Source organism: Nomascus leucogenys, chromosome 10, assembly GCF_006542625.1.
Source record: "Nomascus leucogenys isolate Asia chromosome 10, Asia_NLE_v1, whole genome shotgun sequence".
NCBI classification, from domain to species: Eukaryota; Metazoa; Chordata; class Mammalia; order Primates; family Hylobatidae; genus Nomascus; species Nomascus leucogenys.
In genome coordinates this window covers 52,378,661-52,401,564 of record NC_044390.1, presented here as the reverse complement: position 1 = coordinate 52,401,564, position 22,904 = coordinate 52,378,661, and the positions used below count along the sequence as shown (strand labels likewise).

Here is a 22,904-nt window from a genome sequence, read left to right as displayed (position 1 = left end):
GTAGCCTGACGCCTCTGAGGCCCACGCTGGTTCAGCCTCTTCTGTGGGAAGCAGAATTCACACATCCTTAGGCTCCAGAGCTGCTGTTTTATATTATTTTATTTTAGAGACAGGGTCTTGCTCTGTCACACAGGCTGGAGCGCCATGGCATGATCACAACTCACTGCAGCCTCTACCTCTCAGGCTCGAGCGAGCCCTCCACCTCAGCCTCTCGCGTAGCTGGGACTACAGGTGAGCACCACCACACCCGGCCAACTTGCTTATTTTTTGTGGAGGTGAGGTTTTGCCATGTTGCCCAGGGTGGTCTCAAACTCCTGAGCTCAAGTAATCTGCCTGCCTTGGCCTCCCAAAGTGCTATAATTACAGGTGTGAGCCACTGTGCCCAGCCTTGTTTCCCTCTTTCTTTCTTTCCTTCCTTCCTTCCTTCCTTCCTTCCTTCCTTCCTTCCTTCCTTCCTTCCTTCTTTCTCTCTCTCTCTCTCTCTCTCTTTCTTTCTTTTCTTCTTTTTTTTTTTGAAACAGAGTTTCACTCTGTCACCCAGGCTGGAGTGCAGTGGCGTGATCTCAGCTCACTGCAACCTCTGCCTCCCTGGTTCAAGCAATTCTCCTGCCTCAGCCTCCTGAGTAGCTGGGATTACGAGTCCCAACCACTGTGCCCGGCTAATTTTTGTATTTTTAGTAGAGACAGGGTTTCGCCATGTTGGCCAGGCTGGTCTCAAACTCCTAACCTCGGGGATCTGCCCACCTCAGCCTCCCAAAGTGCTGGGATTACAGGCGTGAGCCACCACGCCCGGCCTATTTTTCCTTAAGTCACAGATTCTCTGACTCATTTAAAGCTGATGGGCCGGGCACGGTGGCTCACGCCTGTAATCCCAGCATTTTGGGAGGCCAAGGCGGGTGGATCACGAGGTCAGGAGATCGAGACCATCCTGGCTAACACAGTGAAACCCCATCTCTACTGAAAATATAAAAAAAAAAAAAAAAATTAGCCAGGCGTCGTGGCGGGCACCTGTAGTCCCAGCTACTCGGGAGGCTGAGGCAGGAGAATGGCGTGAACCCGGGAGGTGGAGCTTGCAGTGAGCTGAGATTGTGCCACTGCACTCCAGCCTGGGTGACAGAGCGAGACTCTGTCTCAAAATAAATAAATAAATAAACAAACAAATAAATAAATAAAGTTGTTGTTGTTTGTCATGAAGCCCTTTTTTGTGGTTTTAGTACAGTCCACAGAAGTTCCCGTTAGGACAGTTGCAGTCTTACCATGGCCGTGACTCCGTGTGTCAGGGACGTGTCCTCCTGGTGCCACCATGCGGCTGCAAAGAAATTTCTTCTCTGATTCTCCTTCTCCCCCTCCCACCTCCCCAGTCTTACTGTTAACAGTCCCAGGAATGGAAGAGACCACATCAGAGGCAGACAAAAACCTTTCCAAGCAAGCATGGGACACGAAGAAGGTAAGAGCCTATGAGCTTTCAAAAACTTTTTTTCTTCTTTCTCTTCTCGGGCATCACCTGGGCAAAGGTGACAAAATGGCAGGTTGGGGTGGCTTCACCTTCCCGAGACAGGGAACCTCACTCTGATTTTTCCGTCTTCAAATTCAGAGAATCTGTTAGGTCTGTTGATCACTAAGATCACTAACAGCAGGCCTTATCCAACAGGCCAGAACTGCACAAAGAATTACAACCCAGGCCGGGCGCGGTGGCTCACACCTGTAATCTCAGTACTTTGGGAGGCCGAGGCAGGCGGATTGCCAGAGGTCAGGAGTTCGAGACCAGCCTGGCCAACATGGTGAAACCCTGTCTCTACTAAAAATACAAAGAATTAGCTGGGTATGGTAGTGCACGCCTATAATCTCAGCTACTTGGGAGACTGAGGTAGGAGAATCGCTTGAAACCTGGAGGCAGAGGTTGCACTGAGCCGAGATTGTGCCATTGCACTCCTGCCTGAGCAACAGAGCAAGACTCCATCTCAAAAAAAAAAAAAAAGAGAATTAAAGCCCGTTGCTGGTCAAGTTGCAGCAAAAGGGACAGCAATGCGAATTACTCCTCCCCTATGGGAAAGTGAGGCACCAGCCTGTGCCAAAATCCTTTCAAAAGGGTTTGCTCCAGGCTGTGCATGGCTCACGCCTGTCATCCCAGCACTTTGGGAGGCTGAGGTGGGAGGATTACTTGAGCTCAGGAGTTTGGGAGCAGCCTGGTCAAAAAAGTGAGACCCTGCCTCTACAAAAAATGAGCCAGGCATGGTGATGTGCACCTGTACTCTGAGCTACTCAGGAGGCTGAGGCGGGAGTATCGCTTGAGCCCAGGAGGTCAAGGCTGCAGTGAGCTATGACTATACCATTGCACTCCACCCTGGACAACAGAGCAAGACCCCTTCTGGTGGGGGAAAAAAAAAGTATTTGCTCCAATAATTTCTTCTTCGGGAATTCAATCATTGAGAGTTGAGGAGCGAATAAGGAGGGATGTGTTTTTTAAAGGTATTTTCCAGAGCTTTTGCAATAAACTAGAAATAGCCTGCACATTTCAGGAGTAAGGGATTTGTTGAGGAAATAGTCCTCAGTCCCTCGAGGAGATAGGATTTTGAAGAAATTTTAAACTCATGAGAGACACTCCTGATACTATTGTCATGTGGACAGAGTAGGATAAGAATATTGGAAAAGGCATAAAACATGCAGAGATGCAGCTGCACAGATACCAGCAGGCAGACCTGACTGAGGGGTGTCTCACAAGGGTTGTGCGTCTTCTGTCCTGGTGAGTGTGAGTGGCGCTGTCAGCCCTTTATATCCATCTGTGTATTTCTTTTTCTTTCTTTTCTTTTCTTTTTATTTTTAAATTTTATTGTATTTGTTTTAATTATTTTTATTTTTATTTATTTCTTTTTTTTTGAGAAAGAGTCTTGCTCTGTTGCCCAGGCTGGAGCGCAGTGGCGTGATCTCGGCTCACTGCAACCTCCACCTCCCGAGTTCAAGCGAAGTGATTCTCCTGCCTTAGCCTCCCGAGTAGTTGGGGTCACAGGCGTGTGCCACCATGCCTGGCTAATTTTTGTATTTTTGGTAGAAACAGGGTTTCACCGTGTTGGCCAGGCTGGTCTCAAACTCCTGACCTCAAGTGATCTGCCCTCCTCGGCCTCCCAAAGTGCTGGGATGACAGGCTCTTTTTCTTTTTTTAGAAATAGGGTCTCTCTTATGCCTAGGCAAGAGTGCAGTGGTGCCACCCTAGCTCACTGCAGCCTTGGAGTCCTGGACTCAAACAGTCCTCTGCCTCAGCTTCCAGAGTAGCTGGGACTACAGGTGCATGCCACCATGCCTGACAAATTTTTGTATTTTTTGTTTTTTTGAGGCAGGATCTTGCTCCGTTGCCCATGCTGGAGTGCAATGGCGGGAACACGGTTCACTGCAGCCTCAACCTCCTGGGCTCAGGCGATCCTCCTGCCTCGGCCTGCTGTGATGCTGGGACTATAGGAACGTGCCACCAAACCTGACTTTTTTTTTTTTTCTTTTTCTGAGATGGAGTTTCACTCTTTCGCCCAGGCTGGAGTGCAGTGGTGCCATCTGGGCTCAATGCAACCTCCGCCCCCCAGGTTCAAGTGATTCTTCTGTCTCAGCCTCCTGAGTAGCTAGGATTACAGACGTGAGCTACCGTGCCCAGCCAATTTTTAAATCATTTATAGAGACAGGAGCTCACTTTGTTGCCCAGGCTGGTCTCGAACTCCTGGGCTCAAGCAGTCCTCTGCCTCAGCCTCCCAAAGTGCTGAGATTACAGGCATGAGCCACCTCGCCTGGCCTATTTTTTAATTTTTGTGAAAGACGGGGGTCTCACTGTGTTGCCCAAGTTAGTCTCAAACTCCTGGGCTCGGTCTCTGTGTTTCAGTTTGGCACAAGGAGTCACTGAGATTTCCACTCTTGCAGGGAAAAAAACTTTAAAAAAAGAACCCTAGGCCAGGTGCAGTGGCTTACGCCTGTAATCCCAGCACTTTGGGAGGCCGAGGCGGGTGGATCACCTGAGGTCAGGAGTTTGACACCAGCCTGGAGAACATGGTGAAATCCCGTCTCTACTAAATACAAAAAATTAGCCAGGTGTGGTGGCACTTGCCCGTAATCCCAGCTACTTGGGAGGTTGGGACAGGAGAATCACTTGAACCCGGGAGGCGGAGGTTGCAGTGAGCTGAGACTGCGCCACTACACTCCAGCCTGGGCTCCAAGAGCGAAAACTCCATCTCAAAAAAAAAAAAAAAAAAGAACTCTAGGCTGGACGGACACTGTGGCTTATGCCTGTAATCCCAACACTTTGGGAGGATAAGGTGGGAGGATTGCTTGAGCCCAAGAGTTTGAGACCAGCCTGGGCAACATACTGAGACCTGGTCTCTGCAAAACATTTTAAAACAGTTAGCTAGTGTGATGTGTGTGTGTGCCTGCTACTTGGGAGGCAGGAGGATCACTTGAGCCCAGGAGCCCAGGAGTTCAAGTCCAGCCTGGGCAACAGCAAGACCCTGTCTCTAAAAAAAAAAAAAAAAATTCTAACAACAACAAACAAAACTAGAAAACAAATGTCCAGCAGCAGGCCACGGTGCACCCACACAGCTGGATGTTCTGCCGTTACTCAAGAAAAGGAAGATGGCGACAGTCACCTTGCAGAGGGAGACACACCCCTGATAGTGGAGTGGGGTGGTGGGTGAATTTTTAATACTGCTCAGAAATCCATTAATGTCTCCATAATGTTGGTGGAATGCTTTTCAAAGTATTCTTGAGAACGTGATCGCCGGCGTGCTTTGCAGAAATCCGGTAATGAAGCGAATGTTTACTCTCAGAATGAAGGAGGCTCTGGCCAAGTAGAAACCCGTTCAGCCGGCATTCCCCGCAGAGGCTTAACGCCCGCCGGTCGCACGCCACCCCTCGGGCACCCCAGTGGCTGCGGGTTGGGCATTGCCCCCTCACGGTGTGGGCATATTGAGGCCAGCCCCACCCTCTGCCAGCGCGTTCGCCTTTTTCATCTGATGATCCTGAAAGAACTCAGCCAGAAGTGTTTGCCCCAGGGCCCCAGGGGCAGAAACATGTCACACTGGGAGGCCTCATCCATGGCTGGGGTTCTGTCTGGTCATGCCTGCCAAGAGCAGAGGACGGTCCTGCCTTTGTCCTTGAACAGGAGTCTCAGGGGGCCCTACCTGGAGCCTGTAGTTCCCCAGGGCCTGCAGTGATCCCATGTCTTGGCTGGTGTTAGTGCCCCCAACTCACAGGAGAGGAAACATTGGGTCCTCCAGGAAGGTTTTCCTGGACACCCCCTCCCCAGGGCCAACTCACCAGACTCTGTCTGTGAGTGGTGGGGACTCGGAGGCTGCCCTGCTACCCTACTGTGTCCTCACAGCCAGAGCCAGACCCCACCCTGCCTCAGAAGCCCTCGGAGGTACCCGGCAGGTCTTTCTGCCGGGATTATGATTTTCTTTCCCGTTGCTGTGAAAGTCCATACTTCAGTCCGGGTGCCATGGCTCACACCTGTAATCCCAACACTTTGGGAGGCCGAGGCAGCAGGATCGCTGGAGCCCAGGAGTTTGAGGCCAGCCTGGGCAACACGGTGAGCCTCATCTCTTAAAAAAAATTAAAAAACAAAAATTAGGCTGGGCGTGGTGGCTCATGCCTGTAATCCCAGCACTTTGGGAGGCTGAGGTGGGCAGATCATGAGGTCAGGAGATTGAGACCATCCTGGCTAACACGGTGAAACCCCATCTCTACTAAAAGTACAAAAAAAATTAGCTGGGCATGGTGGCAGGTGCCTGTAGTCCCAGCTACTCGGGAGGCTGAGGCAGGAGAGAGGCGTGAACCTGGGAGGCGGAGCTTGCAGTGAGCCGAGATTATGCCACTGCACTCCAGCCTGGGCAACAGAGCCAGACTCTGTCTCAAAAAAAATAAAAATTAAAAATTAAAATTAAAATTAAACATTTCTTTTAAAGGCGGAGGAGGCCGGGCATGGTGGCTCACGCCTGTAATCCCAGCACTTTGGGGGCCGAGGTGGGCGGATCACGAGGTCAGGAGATCAAGACCATCCTGGCTAACACGGTGAAACCCCGTCTCTACTAAAAATAGAAAAATTAACCGGGCTTGGTGGCGGGTGCCTGTAGTCCCAGCTACGCGGGAGACTGAGGCAGGAGAATGGGGTGAACCCGGGAGGCGGAGCTTGCAGTGACCTGAGATCCTGCCACTGCACTCCAGCCTGGGAGACAGATTGAGACCCCGTCCCTAAAAAAAAAAAAAAAAAAAAAAAAAAAGGCAGAGGAGCCCTTCCCGAGACCCTGAACTTCAAAGGCTCTGTGGGCCACTGTCCAAGAAGAGCCTATTGTGGGCCCTTTCCTTACACCATGTCCACGTCCCGAAAGTGTCCTGAGAGTGCTCCTCAGCCAAGCAGAAAAACCAGTGTCATGCTGAGGGCCACCCAAACCCTAGTCAGTGGAGGATGAGTGTGGCTGCCCACAAAGCAGAGGGATGTCTCGGGACTCTCAGGAAGTAGCAGACCCTGAGGGTCCCCGGGGAAGTCACATGTCTAGGTCTCTGCTGCAAAGCTGGTCAGCCCCAAGACAGGGGCAGTGACCTCTGAACTGAATTTAGGGCATCAGGTCCAAGCCTCCTGGGTCTCCTCTGACTCAGTTCTTCCCTCCTTTGGGCCTTGGGCTTGATTCACTCCCTGGAGACTGGTGGCTGCTCATAAACTTGCCCGGTGGGCACTGGACAGAGGCAACTCCTGCCCCCCGAACCCCTACCACCATGATCTGGAACGGCATGGATGGTTGGGGACAGCTCTAGGGACACTTAGCCTCGGGTACCAGGGCTTAGAGCGGCCAGCTTAGCAGAGGCCCCTCTGCTGTGCTGGCTGCTGACTGCTGTGGTACAGCCTTGGGAGTGTCAAGAGGCGCTTTACACAAAATTTAAAAAGCAGCCAGGCGTAGTGCAGTGACGCGTGCCTATGGTCCCAGCCACTCAGGAGGCTGAGGCGGGAAGATCACTTGAGCTCAGGAGGTTGAGGCTGCGGCGAGCTGTGATCACACCACTGCACTCTAGCCTGGGTGACAAAGTGAGATCCTGTCTCTATGAAATAGAATACAAATTTAAAAAGATCCACATACCACGTTCTCCCCAGACTCCTCTGAAAAGAGACTGCCCACTGAGGGCAGGAGCAGGGGGAGGGGACCCATAGGGAGACCCTCTCTGTGCAACTCTTGGCTTCGCCCTGGGCATGTCTGGGGCCCGCCCCTCCACCCTGGGGGGTGCCCCGTCCTCCATCTGTGGGGCTCTGTGGCCCCAACAAGCTTGGTTCTCATGGTGCATCTCTGGGCTTTGTGGGAAGATCAGCCGTTTCAAGGAGGCCCAGTGCCCAGGAGGAGGGCCCCACAGGGTGTGCCGCAGGGCTCAGGCTCTCCTGTCTTCTCTTTCAGACGGGGTCCAGGCCCAAGTCCTGTGAGGTCCCTGGAATCAAGTAAGTCTCCACGGGGCCAACCCCGCACACCGCAGCTGCTGCGCTGCTCCGTCCACCCCGGGGCATTCTGTCCACTCTCTTGAGGTTGCAAGTCCCTGCAAGAGGGACACCGTGTGGCCAGAGGCCAGTGACAGAGCCCCCACATGCCCACCCCTCAGGCACCTCGTTCCCAGGGATGATGCCCTCTCAACCTCTCCTGGGTTCAGGGAGGTTGCTGCCCCCGGGCCCCCACCGTCCTCACCGGGTGATAGGCTGCTTTCCAAGGTCCCAGCCTGGTGCCAGCCGACAGTGGTTTCCCAAGCACACAGCACCTGATGGGGGGTGTCCTTTTGCACCCGCTGATTTTCTCCCGCCAGACCCCTGTCCCCGCCGCCAGCCCCCTGTCCCTGCCGCCAGCCCCGCCCCTTGAGCTCACATCCTGCCTGCCTCTGGCCTTTTCCCAGCATCTTCCCGTCTGCCGACCAGGAAAACACTACAGCCCTGATCCCCGCCACCCATAACACAGGGGGCTCCCTGCCCGACCTGACCAACATCCACTTCCCCTCCCCGCTCCCGACCCCGCTGGACCCCGAGGAGCCCACCTTCCCCGCACTGAGCAGCTCCAGCAGCACCGGCAACCTCGCGGCCAACCTGACGCACCTGGGCATCGGTGGCGCCGGCCAGGGTAAGGCAGGGACAGTCCGCCCTCGGACAGAGCACTGGCTTGTGGAGACAACCCGGCCATCTGCAGGATGACTTGGCAGAGTCCCGTCCCAAATACCAGGGCATGGGGGACAGGACTGGGGGGCAGCCGACAGGCTGACCCAGCGGGCACAGGCATCCCAGGCAGGGGTGGGGCCTGGGTGCAGGCCTGGTGGAAAGGAGCGTGTGGTGCCCCCAGACACCAGAGAGTGGGTTTGAGGGTGTGTGATGGTGCTTTGGGGAGTCCAGGAGGGAAGCCCTGGGGGTTTTAACCCAGCTGGGGTGGGCCAGGCCTTCCCTCCGCCCCTCCTCGCCCCCAGCCCCTCATTGGGGGGCAGGACCAGGCCTGACCTGCTTCCTCCACCTGACATCTGACAGCGACCACCTACTTGTCACATCCCAGCACCACCACCCCCCACCCCTGTCTCCAGCTCCACACTCCTTTCTTCCTCAACCACATCCACAGGGACGTCGCATAGGCCCCTCGCCCATCCCAATAGCTCCTGGCGCTGCTGCCGCCCTGCTACCCCTGGACCCCCCTCCTGTGGCTGCACTGATTGCAGAGGCGTCCCCCAACTCCTCTGTCCTTTCCCGGACCTGGACCTGACCCATTGTCAGCGTTTCCTGTCAGTTCCGCCCTCAGGACCTGGCCTGACCTGGTCCCTCTCCCCAGGCCCCCAGCCCCCTCCCCACCGAGAACAGCCACCAGCCATGGCTTCCTCCACTTGGGACCTCGCACGGCCCCCAGCTCCCTCTCAGTGAAAGCCTGAGGCCTCCCGGGTCTGGGATGTCCACCCTGGCCCACCCTCCACCCTCTGACCTTAGCCCCAGTCCCATCTCAGGGCCTCTGCACATGTAGTCCTTCCTCTCCAGGAGGCTGCAGGCCTCCCTCCCTCCCCTGCCCTGCCCTGCTCAGAGCTAGTCCCCTTGGCAAGGCCGTCCCGGCCCTGGCCTCTCCTGCCACGTTGCTTTCCTGCATCCCTGCCCTGGCCCACGTTGCTGCTCCGTCCTTAGCTGTTGCCTGCATCCCCATCGGCTGTGCAGTGTGTGACCTGCATCCCGGGGTGGCAGGCACCTGGCTTCCAAGGAGGAGAAGTGGTGTGGCCCCAACTAGGCCTAGGGGGTAGGACAGGCTGGAGGGGCCGTGGGGGATGCATTGGGGGTGGGGGTGACAGACGCCACCTCACTGTGCTCTGTCCTGCCCCAGAGCTGGAGAATGAACCGGCCCCGGCCCAGTCCACCAGCCCATCCTGCCTCTGCCCCAGGCTGGGAAAGCAGCACCAGGCAGGGCTTTCTATGAGACAGTCACATGCTTACATTTGTAACTGGCGGAGTCCCCCTGGCTGCCCTGGAAGAAGGAGCTGTTGGGAGGGGCAGCCGCTGGAGCAGGACAACACCCCAATCGGGGGGCTCTGCTGGGAGACTCCAGGGTGAAATTGGCCAGCCTGGGAGCTGGGTTGATGCAGGGAGTGAAGGAAAGGGAGGAGCCTGGAGGCGCTCCTGGCTTTGGTGCCAGCAGGGCCAGGGGTAGGCAAGGGGCGTGGAGGGTGACGTGAATGCTCCTGGGTTTTTTGGAGGAGGGCATGGGGACCAGAACAGTGAAGAGGGGACAGGGCCCCAGCCCGAGTGCATCAAGGCTGCGTTCTGACTCCCACACCTGGGCCCTGGGCCCGCAGGGCTCTGCCACTGGACAGAGGGCACCAGAGAAGGCCCAGAAAACAGTGGATTCGGAGGAGCCCTCTTCATTCATTGTCTCCAGATAAACAGGGCCAGGCAGGTGGCATCCACAGGCACCTGCGCAGAACCAGAAAGCCGAAGGCCAGCGCTGGGGCTGCAGGTACCCCTGCCCTGCATAGAAGCCGCCATCTCCCAGCCCCTGCTTTTCCCCTCACATCTCTTCATGGCCACCAGAGCACATAGCCCCCTTCCCGCTGGAGGGTCCTTGGCAAGTCCCCAGTGCCCGCCCGGGAGCTGCGCACCTCCAGCCGGCGCCTAGTCTAAACAAGCACAAGGAAACACACAACATATGTGGAAGCTGGAGCCGGCGCTGGCCGGAGCAGCCCGGTAATGCCTGACATGTGTTGGGTTGTTTGTGAACCTGCCGCCCAAGCAGCTCGCCTGGCGGGGGCTTTGCTTTCTGGACGCCTTTTAAATCAAGCCAAGCTTTCGGCCCCTGGCACACACAAAGGTGGCCCCCTCCCTCCCTGCAAGCCCACCCGCCAGTCAGAACGTGAACTCCCTCAGAAGGAAGACAGAGGCCTTTGCAGCCGGGGAGACAGTACTCCGCTTGGCTCCATCTACATTTCCCGTATCCCTGGCTGCTTCCCAGAGTGCAGGAGGAGGGCAGGTCCTGGCTCCTCCTTCCTGGCCCAGCTTTGAGGCCGGGCGGGCCCTGACACCTGGCCCGCCCTCCCCTGGCAGCTCTCCCTGCCCGCTCCAGACTTCCCCTCCAGCTGGCTCTGTGCCTGTTCCCGAAGGTGAGCTAGGTTGCCAAAAGGAATTCAACAGCAAGGCGCCCGTCCGCCCTCCTGGGCCAACTGGCCTCTCTAGGGGTGGCCGAGAGCTCACTTTGCAGCCGGTGGAAGATTAAAAACCCCCTTGTGTTCAGGGCAGACGTTAGAGACTGGCAGCCCAAGGGCCAAATCCAGCCCATGGTATGTTTCGTGTGGGCCCACAGTTGTGCATCTGTGATACAGCCACACGCCACATCTTGACATTTCTGATGACAGCAAACCACATATTCCTGCATGGCCCCATCAGAGTATAATGCCGTGTCTTACTGCTCCTTTTGTAGGCTTAGACACACAAGTCCTTGTGCTACAGTTGCCTACTGTTTTTTTGTTTGTTTGTTTTTGTTTGTTTTTTTGAGACAAAGTCTCACTCTGTCACCCAGGCCGGAGTGCAGTGGTATGATCTTGGTTCACTGCAACCTTCACCTCCCGGGTCCAAGCGATTCTCCTGCCTCAACCCCCCAAGTAGCTGGGAGTACAGGTGCCCACCACCACACCTGGCTAATTTTTGTATTTTTAGTAGATACAGGGTTTCACCACATTGGCCAGGCCAATCTCAAACTCCTGCCCTCAGGTGATCCGCCTGTCTCGGCCTCCCAAAGTGCTGGGATTACAGGCGTGAGCCACTGTGCCTGGCTGACGGTATTCAGGACAGTCACCCTGTACAGGTTTGTAGCCTGGGAACAAGAGCCCTACCATCTGGCGGAGGTGTGCAGAGGCTCTGCCATCCAGGTTTGTGTAAGTTGCCCTGTGATCCTCATGCACAGCCATGAAATCGCCGGACAACGCGTTTCTCAGAAGTCACCCCCATTGTTAAGTGATGCGTGACTGTACTTAGAATCAACGTTGAAAAACCAGGGGAATGCCAGTAGAACACCAGATTTCTGGCTTCTCTTGAAGAATCAGACAGCCCAGTGGCCATGGCCGATGTCTTGCACCTCGAGACGGGCCACAGTACTCTGGTTTGCCTCAGGCCCCACCCGCCCCTGTCCCACATCCGTACCCTCACACGCTCCTGACATTTGCCCCTACTTTGTACCAAGCCCGACCTCTGCTTCTGACCTGGCACCGAGCATCTCTTGGCCTGCTGGATGCACGAAGTGGCAGACACTCAGGAGAAGATGAGGGAGTGGCCCAGGGTCGTGACTCTGAGTGTGCTCTGAGCAGGCTTCCCCCACATCCTCCCGCCCAGGCCTCTGTTGATGCCTCCCTGGATGCCAGGGTCTGCAAAGGGCGCTTGCTGCCTGGGGAGCAGTTGACAGCACCAGGCTTCCTCCCACAGTGTGCAGCCAAGCAGAGCTGCCAGGGCATCCGAGGGGAAGTGCAGGCGTGACCGAGCTCGCCCCGGTGAGCAGCTGCCCTGGGCACGGACAAGGCTGTCTGTCATCTCCCCTTGGCGCTTGTTGGGTGTGTTCCCACGGGCCCACACACCTGCCGTCTCATCTGCCGGAACAAGGTTAATCTGGTGCCCGGATCTCCTGGGGTGAGTCAGGCGGCTTCACCCCCACCTTGACTGCAGGCCAGATGCTCTTTAGAGCCTGCTCCTGACCTCACCAGGGCCTCACTTTGAACCGGAGAGAGCGGCTGTTATCGTCGCCATCTCACCAACCAGGGAACCGAGTCTCCAGAGTGGATGGGGGTCAGGCCAGGCCTGCAGGGCTCCCCCTGCCATCGAGGGGACTGTTGCCTGCCTGGAATGGTGCCCAAAATAACCCAGCCAGCCCCAGCTACTACCACATTGAACTTGACCTCACCCAGCTTCATCACTGCAGCAGAATCCAAGGATTTGGTTGCTCAGGGCAAGGGCCTTCGGGGCTGGGGTGAGGGAAGGGGTGAAGAGGTGGCCCCTGGCAGGACCTCTAGCAGGAATGATGTGTCAGACCCCAGGGCAGAGAGGGGGAAGGATGTTGAGGAGTGACATTCTTTAGTTCAGACAGCCTGATGGGTGGCACTGCAGCCCGGGGAATGCACCAGGTCTGGGCAGGAGGAAGTGGATGGGGGACAGCAGGTGCTCGGGTCTGGGGGCCAAGAGAAGCAGCTACAGGAATGGGCACATTCACTGAAGGAGGGCAAGATCCACGAGGTGGTGGGCAAAACCACAGCATTGGGCAGGGCCTGCTGGCTTGCAGCTAACCACAACTCAAGCCATTTTCAGCCAAAAAAACCCATTTATTGTCTCCTGAAAGTGGGAAGCAGGCTCAGATGCTGCCTCTCCCCCACAGCCCTTCAGCTGGCTCCTCGCCTTGCCACAGGATGCCCCACATACGGCGTCAGACAGCCCTTCCTGGAATCCCATCCAAAGTCCCTGGGAAGGCTCTCATTGGGCCAGCCTGGTCACATGCCCATCTGGGGGCCAATATTATGCTCCAGAGATGGGGACGTGCTGGTTGGCTGGCTGTGAGACACCCCCTTCCTGGAAGGCAGGAGAACAGACTGTGCAGGACTGTGGGATCCTCAGGTCAGGGATCAGGGCCTTTGGGGGGTGCCCAGGTTTGGCAGTTGGGACATGTCCATGGGCTTCTGTCTGAGCAGTTGAGCTATTCCCATGCAGTGTGACTGTGGGTGTACAAGCAGCCCTTTCTCAGTGATCAGTCTCACACCCACTCTCCCTCCCTCCTACTTCCTTTCCAGGAATGAACACACCTGGCTCCTCTCCACAGCACCGCCCAGCTGGCGTCAGCCCCCTGTCCTTGAGCACAGAGGCAAGGCGTCAGCAGGCATCGCCCACCCTGTCCCCGCTGTCACCCATCACTCAGGTGCGAGGGCAAGGTGGGGGGCAAGTGGGAGGGGGAAAGGGAAAGGTGGAGGCCTGGCTCTACCTCTTGGAAGGCCTCCTGCTCCTTCCAGGAGGCCACAAAACCTTGAGAATGCTCCCAACATTTTTAGTTTTTATTATCAAATTTTCAAGCCAGGTGCCGTAGCTCATGCCTGTAATCCCAGCACTTTGGGAGGCTGAGGCGGGCGGATCACTTGAGGTCAGGAGTTTGAGACCAGCCTGGCCAACATGGTGAAACCCCATCTCTACAAAAAATAGAAAAATTAGCTGGGCGTGGTGATGTGCGCCTGTGGTCCCAGCTACTAGGGAGGCTAAGATGAGAGGATCACTTGAGCCCAGGAGGTAGAGGCTGCAGTGAGCCATGATCACACCACTGCACTCTACCCTGGGAGACAGAGTGAGACTCTGTTTCAAAGAAAAAAGAACAAACTCAAGAGGTTAGCTTTTGATTTTTCAATTTGCTGTATTTGCTTATCTACTTTTTTGGGTAGTTTTTATGTGTCTAGGAATTTGTCCATTTCGTCTTTGCTATCCAACTTGATGGCAGAAAATTTTTCATAATACTGTTTTGTAATCCCCCCTCCCCGCTTTTTTTTTTTTAAGACGAAGTCTTGCTCTGTAGCCCAGGCTGGAGTGCAGTGGCGCGATCTCGGCTCATGGCAATCTTGCTTCCTGGGTTCAAGCCATTCACCTGCCTCAGCCTTCCAAGTAGCTGGGACTACAGGCATGCGTCACTATGCCTGGCTAATTTTTTTTGTTTTTTTTGTATTTTTAGTAGAGATGGGGTTTCACTATGCTGGCCAGGCTTGTCTCGAACTCCTGACTTCAAGTGATCTGCCTCCTTTGGCCTCCAAAAGTGCTAGGATTACAGATGTGAGCCACCGCGCCTGACCGTAATCCCTTTTTTTAAAAAATTTTTGAGACAGAGTCTCGCTCTGTCACCCAGGGTGGAGTGTAGTGGCATGATCTTGGTTCATTGCAACCTCTGCCTCCCAATTTCAAGCAATTCTTGTGCCTCAGCCACCTGAGTAGCTGGGATACAGGTGCACGCCACCACGCCTGGCTAATTAAAAAAAATAATAATAGAGATGGGGTTTTGCCATGTTGGCCAGGCTGGTCTTGAACTCCTGGCCTCAGGCAATCTGCCCACCTCAGTCTCCCAAAGTGCTGGGACTACAGGCACGAGCCACCGCACCCAGCCTTATAATCCTTTTTATTTACGTAAAGTTGGTAGCAAAGTTCCCATTTTCATTTTCTGATTTTAGTAATTTGAATCTTCCCTCTTTTTTACCTAATCAATGCAGCTTCATAGAATGAGTTAGGAATGTTCACTTCTCTTCTATTTTTTGGAAGTATTTTTAATTCCTCTTTAAATGTTTGGTAAAATTAGGCAGGTGTAATGGCAAATTCCTGTAGTCCCAGGTACTTGGGAGGCTGAAGTGGGGATTGCTTGAGCCCAGGAGTTTGAGTCCAGCCTGGGGAACATAGTGAGACCCCATGTCTTAAAAAAAGAAAAAAAAAAAAAAAGAGTTTGGTAAAATTCACCAGTGCAGCCACCTGTGTCTTAGCTCAAATCTGTTGGGAAGTTTCCAATCTCATCTCCTTCTTATAAGGCTATTCAGGTTGTCTGTTTTTTCTTGAGTCAGTTTTGGTCATTTGTGCATTTCTAGAAATTTATCCATTTTGTCTTTTTAAAAACAAAAAAAAAACCCTAACAGAGAACTTGGACATTTAAAAATTTTTTTTTATTTTAATTTAATTTTATTTTTTTGAGACAGAGTCTCACTCTGTTGCCCAGGCTGGAGTGCAGTGGCATGCACTTGGCTCTCCTGCAGCCTCTGCCTCCCAGGTTCAAGCAGTTCTCGTGCCAGCCTCCCAAGTAGCTGGGATTACAGGCATGTGCCTACCACACCCAGCTACTTTTTGTATTTTTAGTAGAGACGGAGTTTCTCCATGTTGACCAGGCTGGTCTCAAACTCCCGACCTCAAGTGATCACGCCGTCTCAGCTTTCCGAATTGCTGGGATTGCAGGTGTGAGCCACCGCGCCTGTCACTTGTTTGTTTGTAATGTAACCACAGTGGCATTGTCCACCTACAACAAAGTTAATGGTAGTTCCTTGGTACCTGGCAATGCATTTCTGGTACTGGACTCCATTTCTCCCTGCCCCTCGGCCCCCACGTCTCCTGTCCGCTTACAAAGTTGTCTTATTCAGATCAAGATCCAGACAGAGCTGTGGGCGCTGGCTCCTGGCAGCTGTGTCTTCAGCCACTTTGTGAGCTAGGCTGTCTTAATCTGACACCTGCCCCTTCCCTGTATCTGGAAACTCCTTTCTCTTCACAAATGACCCACTGGTCCTCAGAGGCCGGGCATCCTGCTAAGTGGTTTTTGTTCCATAGCCCCTGGGCATGCTCAGCCTTTCTTAGAGGGCAGGGACCCCACCTTTCCCAAGGACTGTCAGCCTGGTAGCCCCTGGCTGTGAATTTCCACACAGACAGCGAACATCACACACTTCCCTTGTATTGATTTTCCTCTTTCCAGCTCTGCGAAGGCCTGAGCCAGCCCTTGGTGAGGGGCCATGCTGGTTATCTCCAGCAACTCCAGCCTCTCCAGCATCCCCAGAGTGGGCAAGGCTTCAGGCAGGGGGGTTTGGGAAGCCGAGGCAAGTGGATCACTTGAGGTTTCCCTGCGGCACCCACAGGAGCTGGGAGCTGGCTGCTCACTGAGCCACCAGGGATGGCCATCCTGGGCTTGCCCTGCAGCTGGTGGACTGGCCTGAGCTGCGCGGCGTGTAGTGCGGGTACAGGCACAACAAGCGGAGGTCAGGTCCTGCCCAGCTCCAGCTGACCCCCTGGGGCCCTGGATGAGGCCCACCCTCTCTAGCCTGGGTTCCCTCATTGTGAGGAGCACCCAGCCGAGGGGCTGCCTGTGATCACAGGGCCCTTCCACCTCGCCTGCTGAGCATTCCAGGCTGTGGGGGCCTGAGGGGACTAGGCGCTGACAACCAGGGCCCGCCCTGCCTGACACTCTCCTCTCCTGCAGGCCGTAGCCATGGACGCCCTGTCTCTGGAGCAGCAGCTGCCCTACGCCTTCTTCACCCAGGCGGGCTCCCAGCAGCCACCGCCGCAGCCCCAGCCCCCGCCGCCGCCTCCGCCCGCATCCCAGCAGCCACCACCCCCGCCACCCCCACAGGCACCCGTCCGCCTGCCCCCCGGCGGCCCCCTGTTGCCCAGCGCCAGCCTGACTCGTGGGCCACAGCCGCCCCCGCTTGCGGTCACGGTACCGTCCTCTCTCCCCCAGTCCCCCTCAGAGAACCCTGGCCAGCCATCGATGGGGATCGACATCGCCTCGGTAAGCCCAGGGTAGGGTCCCTTGGGGCCTGGCTGGGGGTCTTGTGGAGGACAGCCCGGGGGCTACAGAACAGTCGGGTTATCTGCTGCATGGGCCAGGGGTCAGGACCCCAGCGAACACTGCCCAGGCCCAGCTCTCCACGGGGCTACCCCTTGGAATCAAACTGAGACTGTTACTCCCCGTAGAGATGGAGAAACTGAGGCATGAGCAGGTGGCTGGCCCCAGACTCCACCCAAGGTGGGCCACCCCATGTTTAACTGCCGAGCACCCCCTCTTGGCCTCTCTGGCCCCTCCCACCTGAAGCCAGGCTTCCTAGGAGGCAAGAAGTGTACAGCGTTCTCAGGGCCAGGGCGCAGGTGGGGGGCCGGGGGTGACATGAGCTTATCAGAGAAGGAAAGACGAGGCCAGCCCGAGAGGCGGCAGCCCGTTGGGCACAGCGCCTGGGGCCCAGGGCTGGGGGCTGCAGCTCAGACCGTTGGACCTTCTGCCCAGGGCCAGCTCAGGCAGACAAAGGCTGGGCTTTGACCCCGTACCCACAAACCTTCCTGACTGTCCAGACCACCTGCTTGCTCCAGTGGTGCGGGCTGGGTGGGAAACAGCTGCATTGGGCTACATCCAGGGAAACAGGGACTTGTGTTCGGGGCACAATGAGTCCTCCCACTTGACCCCAGCTGCCAGCCCCAGGCTAAATGTCCTCCAAACATTGTGTGCTCTGCAAAGAACAGCCGCCTGAGCTGGGCGGGACAGGCAGGTGAGCCTGCGGGTAGAGACCCATGTTCCCAAGTTGCTCTGACCTCACGGAGGGGACCACCCACGGCCCCTGGGTGGAAGAGTGCCCAAGTCCTTCCTTTGGTGGAAACAGAGCAGGTCCTGGGGGAGGCTCTCAAGGTGGGGCCTCGCCTTGGAGCTGGGTGGTTCTTGGAGGCACAGAGTGTCTGGGCCAGGTGCAGGGACGGCCCCTCTAGGGCTCTTGGGTCAGGCTGTCCATGCCCAGCACCCCCCCCCCACAAGAAAGACGGCTTCCTGCCCCCACTTCAAGGACTTCTAGCCTCCTGGGGTGGAGGGGGGACTCTGAGTTTCTGCACAGACTCACCCAAATGAGAATCTCCCTTTGATCCCTTTGTCCTTTCCAACTCCAGGAAGGCCCAAGTCAGTCATCCCTAAGTAACAGTGCTGGCACCTCCGTCACCCACGCAGGCGAGCTCACCGCCATCCCCCGCCCTACCCCACCCCGTCCCACCTGGACTCAAGCCCTACCCCAAACTGCCCAGAAGGCACCACCAAGGACATGGGGGAGACAGCAGTTAAAGGCCTTGGACCGGTCAGGCTGGGCCTCATTCAGTGACGGGCTCAGACAGGTCAGGCAAGTTGTCTGCAGGCACACAGCATGGCTGGGCCGTGCTAGGACAAGAGTGTGGTCTGAATCCAGGGCCTGGCCTGGCCCAACCTGCCTCTGAAAGGTCTGGGTCATAGCAGTGAGATACCCCGGCCTTTCGTCCCTCGATCAGGTGGAGGAAGTGACTGCCCCTTGCAGGTCTCAGATGGCATAACCCAGGCAGGTTTGTCCTGCAGCAGGGCAGGGATACTGACTGCGCCATGCTAGGAGCCTGGGTTACCAGCAAGATGGCCTTCACTCAGTCCCCACCCCCAGAGGCGGGCCAGACCTGCTGGGCTGCAGACTTAGGGGCTTAGAGAGCCAGGGGACCTGCCCAGGGCACACAGTGAGGGAGAGCAGGGAACAGGAGGCAGCCTTGGGTTTTCCCTGCCCATGTGGGGGTGTGTGTGGCTTGTGGGTGTGCACAAGTGGGTGGGTGCAGGTGTGTGTGGTGTGCACCTGCATGGGTGTGCATGCATGTGGATGTGTGGACATTTGTGTGTGGATATGTGTGCGTGTGTGGGTGTGTGCACACGGTGTGTACATTTTGGTGTGTGAATATATGTGCATGTGTGCATGTGGGTGTGTACATGCGTGGGTGTGTGCATGTGGGTGTGGGTGTGCATGTGTGGGTGTGTACATGTGTGGGTGGGTATGCATGTGGGTGTGGGTGTGCATGCGTGGGTGTGTACATGTGTGGGTGTGTGTGCATGTGGGTGTGGGTGTGCATGCGGGTGTGGGTGTGCATGCGTGGGTGTGTACATTTGTGTGCCTGTGTGTATTTGTGGGTGTGTACGTTTGTGTGTGGATGTGTGCAGCTGTGTGTGCATTTGTGGGTGTGAGTATGCGTGTGTGTGCGTGTGTGGGTGTGCATGCGTGGGTATGTACATTCATGTGTGGATATGTGCACGTGTGTGGGGGTGTCCGTGTGTCTGTGGGTGTGTGTGCATGTGTCTGTGTGGGTGTGCATGTGTGGGTATGTGTATTCTAGTGTGGATACATGTACGCGTGGGTGTGTCTCTGTGTGGGTGTGCGTGCATGAGAGTGCACACGTTGCTATCTGGCTCTGAGCTTGCTGAGTCAGGGCCAACTCTCTGATCACCCTCCTGTAGCTCCAAGAAGGAGGGCAGTTCTTCACCCTCCCCGCCGTTCCTTCCTGGGTTTGGGGGCAGCTCCCCCAAGGGCTCAGGGACCCACCTTTCCTGCAGGTGTCCAGGCTCCTCTGCCTACCAGTGGGGTGGCGACCATCACCAAGGTGTGAGGGGTGGGGGGACCTGCCTGGGGGCTGATGAGGTTGCTCCCGGGAAGCAGGGACTGGAACCCGGGCTTGGGCAGCTGGGCTGCGGCGTGCTGACCTGTCTGTCATCGCAGGCGCCGGCTCTGCAGCAGTACCGCACTAGCGCCGGCTCCCCGGCCAACCAGTCTCCCACCTCGCCAGTCTCCAATCAAGGCTTCTCCCCGGGGAGCTCCCCGCAAGTAAGGGGCGCCGCCTCCCCCTTGGCCTGTGGGCTCCACACTCGTCTTGTTCATGCCCCGTGTGTTCCCTGCCCATTGTCTGTCCTCATGCATCGCTCCTCATGCATGTCCTCATACATCCCATCCCGTCCATGCCATCGGACCTGAGCTGTGCACCCACCAGGCTGCACCAGGGCAGGAACCCCACAGGCCCCTTCCCAGGAGCCGCCAGAGCCTGCCTCTGCTGAACACTAGGTGGGGGTGTGCGTTAGTGACGTTAGCGATGGCTGTGGCCCTGCGGTGGCCCTGCCTGGATGTCCGCATTGAGTGGCCCAGGGACAATGCCCTCCACACCCAGTGTGCCACCCAGAGCGTGAGCTGGAGCTTTAGGGGCCCCCCCGATTTGGGGGTGCAGCTGAGATGGCTGGCCCGTCCACAGGGAAGGCGCTGACTCTGCAGCCCTGCTTTCCCCTTCACCCCGTAGGCTGCTGTGTTTCTCCAGAACCACTGGCCCAGGAGGCTTCTCTGAGCCGCTCTGCAGTGTCTCAGGGCCCTTGTCCCCATTCCACAGACGGGAGACTGAGTCCGGCCTCAGACCTCACCCATCAGCCCTGGGTTTTCCTGCTGCACTCAGCACCGTAGGACCCTGGCTTGCTGATGCCCCAGCCCCTCCCAGGTTCAGGTTCCTCGGAATGCCCCTTCGTTCTGCCTGGCCGGTGGAAGCAGCCAGCCTGGTTCGCCACTCAGCCTCCTCGTGTTTTACTTGGACATCAGGTGTGGCCAGTAGACCCCACATTCCATCTAGAACATTTGTCCGGGAGAAGGGGTGCCCACAAGGCCAACATCCAGCCCCCAACTTTTTTTACCCTGGCAGCAGAGCCTCCCCAGAACCCCACTATCCTGGGACCATCTCAACCCCGAAATTTCACCAAGCTGAGAAGCCCCTAGCAGCCACTGCTGTGCCCAGGGCCCTGAAGCCATCCCTGTCCCTTGTAGAGGGGATGCTCTCGTCCTACTTCCCAGCTAGATAGAAGAGTCGCCCCTCCAGGGCTGAGGTCGGACTCTCTTGTCCCAGGGCAAACTGTGAGCGCCACAGACAAGGACAGTGAAGCCCCTCTGCCCCCATCTCCAGCTCTCACACGTGTATAGGGACATCTGCCCCATCAGCCAAGGGCCATCTGGGACCACTGCCTGTAGCCCTGTGTTCTGGAGACGAGTTGGTGGGCAGCAGTGGTCTCGGGGAGGCACGGGGGTCAGCCTGGTGTCTGCGCATGCTTGGTCTGCCCGCACCGGCTCTCTGAGCTCTCGGGCTCTGGCAGCGTGTCTGGTCTCGTCGTGTGGTGGTGCTGTTGGGGATGGGGCTGGAGGGGCTGGAGAAGCGGCAGGTGAGGCCTGTCCCAGGTGGGCAGCCTAGGTGGGGCTGGTTCCTGAGTGAGGTCCCTTTTGCGTGTGTGACAGGACAGGACAGGAATTAGGGGTCGAGCCAGTTTCTCTCAGGAGAGAGTCGCTGGAATGGTTGGTGAATTTTTGGGCCCCAAGCCAAAGCGGGTTAGTCTGCTGGGCAGCGAGCAGATGGCAGTGTTGTCAAGCCCATGTCTGTGTGTCTGGTGTCCGTCGTGTGCTGATGCGGGAGGCAGGCGGCTCATGGAGGTGTAGGGACATCAGTATGGGGCTCTCGGGCAGATGGTTCTAGGTGGAGCCCAGACCTGCCTTCCCTCTGCACTGGGTCTCCGAGCACTCACCCATCGGTCCCACAGGCCCAGACCACCCCACACCTGCTGTGCCCTGCCTTGAGTAGGCACTGTGTGCACCCCAGCCAGGCCCTGGGCCGCAGGCAGCTACCATTTGGTCCAGTTTGTGACTCTCTCCCGACTTCAAGCTCACCTTTCTGGCAAGCCCTCATGGCAGGCTCACAGGGAAATCTCAGCCTGTGTTCCCCTGTGTATGCCAGGCCTTTTTGAGCCCAAGCCCACAGGGACAGGATCAGGCGCTGTCCTGGAAGCCTGGTCTCACCCCACACCCCGAGCCCCAGGACAGACCCAGCTTGGGACCAGCTCTACGGCAGCCAGGACATTACCTATTTCCTGCCTCCCTCGCCTCGGGCAAACCAAGCCCAAGCTTGCGGTCCTTGTTGCCAAAACCCGAAGCCGTTGATTTTTAGGGCCAAGATAGCATTTTTGCCACACGTGCTGGCCTTCCCTTCCTTGGCTCATCTTTTTACCTCTTCTCTGGTGTTTGAGTGGGATGTCCAACCTCACAAGCCCCCTCGCCCCAGGGTGAGCGTGTCTGTCTCTGGTGTCTGCCCACTGACCACCAGGAGCAGCCGGTGGGTTTGTGGCCGGCCCCTCTCTGGGATTGAGGCCAGAGACTCAGGCGTTGGGATCTTCCTGGAACAAAGGGGATTGCTCTAGAACAAAGCTCAGATGGGGAGCTCCAAGGGAGAGGGCCAGGGCCTCGGGTCTGTGGAGACATTCACCTGGATGCCTTACAGGGCACATGCCTTTAGCTATAGCTCTGAGAATGGCTGTGGAGCAGTGGCTTCCTGGGGACACCAGCCAGAGCTCCCAGCCCCCTGGATGCTGCCAGGCCTCTGGCAGCTGCAAGGTCACACTGCAGCTGGGGTTCCCGAGGCCTCGTCCACAGCCACCCTCTCCTCGCCTCCACACCCCAACCAGGCCTCATCCCACCATCTCTTGGGCACGGGCTCCAAGTGTCTCCTTTCTAGCGTCTCCACCACCCATAAGGTCCCCTAGCCCCCTGCTCCTGTCACAGGGACAGCCCCTGTCACCCTGCCTCTGAGAGCCCTGCTGGCCTCAGATAGCAGGAGTAGGGCCCCGGATCCCGCAGGCCGGCAGTCCTGGGCAGGAGCTCTCCCTGTGCTTGCCCTGTGCTCTCTCAGCTGGTGGCTGGCTCTGCGCGCCCATCCTGTCCATGTACGTGGCCTGCGTCGTGTCCTTTGTCTTCTGTCAGGAGTCACCAAGTGCACTTTCTGTCCTGAATGTAACGTCTGGGCACTGCCCGCCTTGGCCCCGGTGACAGGTTCTCCTCTGGGGCCTGTTGGGTGGGGGTTCCTCATCCCTGTGGCCCCCAACTTCCCTGTGATGGAAACGGAGGCTCCCTTACCCAGGCTTGAGGAGAGGAGATGGGGATGGGGCCTTGAGAAGGGGCTTTTGGGTTGCAGAGGCCTCCCAGGGGCAGGTGGTGGAAAAAAGTCATCCAGGATTGGGGGCACTTCTGGAACCCCAAAATAAGCATCATCATCAGCCTCTTGCCGTCCCAGGCGCCGTCTGGGAGGTTCCAGGGGC

The 22,904-nt window shown here is 56.9% G+C and overlaps 1 protein-coding gene across 4 annotated transcripts in view; it reads left to right on the top strand.

Moving 5' to 3' along the window:
• The window catches only part of CRTC1 (CREB regulated transcription coactivator 1), a 99,653-nt gene that overhangs the window by 69,217 nt on the left and 7,532 nt on the right, over nucleotides 1–22,904 (top strand). For all 4 annotated transcript variants that reach the window (XM_030820383.1, XM_030820381.1, XM_030820382.1 and 1 more), the window contains 6 exons: nucleotides 1,362–1,447; nucleotides 7,413–7,453; nucleotides 7,897–8,117; nucleotides 13,276–13,400; nucleotides 16,461–16,769; nucleotides 19,516–19,620. In XM_030820383.1, coding sequence (XP_030676243.1) covers nucleotides 1,362–1,447; nucleotides 7,413–7,453; nucleotides 7,897–8,117; nucleotides 13,276–13,400; nucleotides 16,461–16,769; nucleotides 19,516–19,620 — 887 coding nt within the window. The remainder of the gene's footprint in view (nucleotides 1–1,361; nucleotides 1,448–7,412; nucleotides 7,454–7,896; nucleotides 8,118–13,275; nucleotides 13,401–16,460; nucleotides 16,770–19,515; nucleotides 19,621–22,904) is intronic.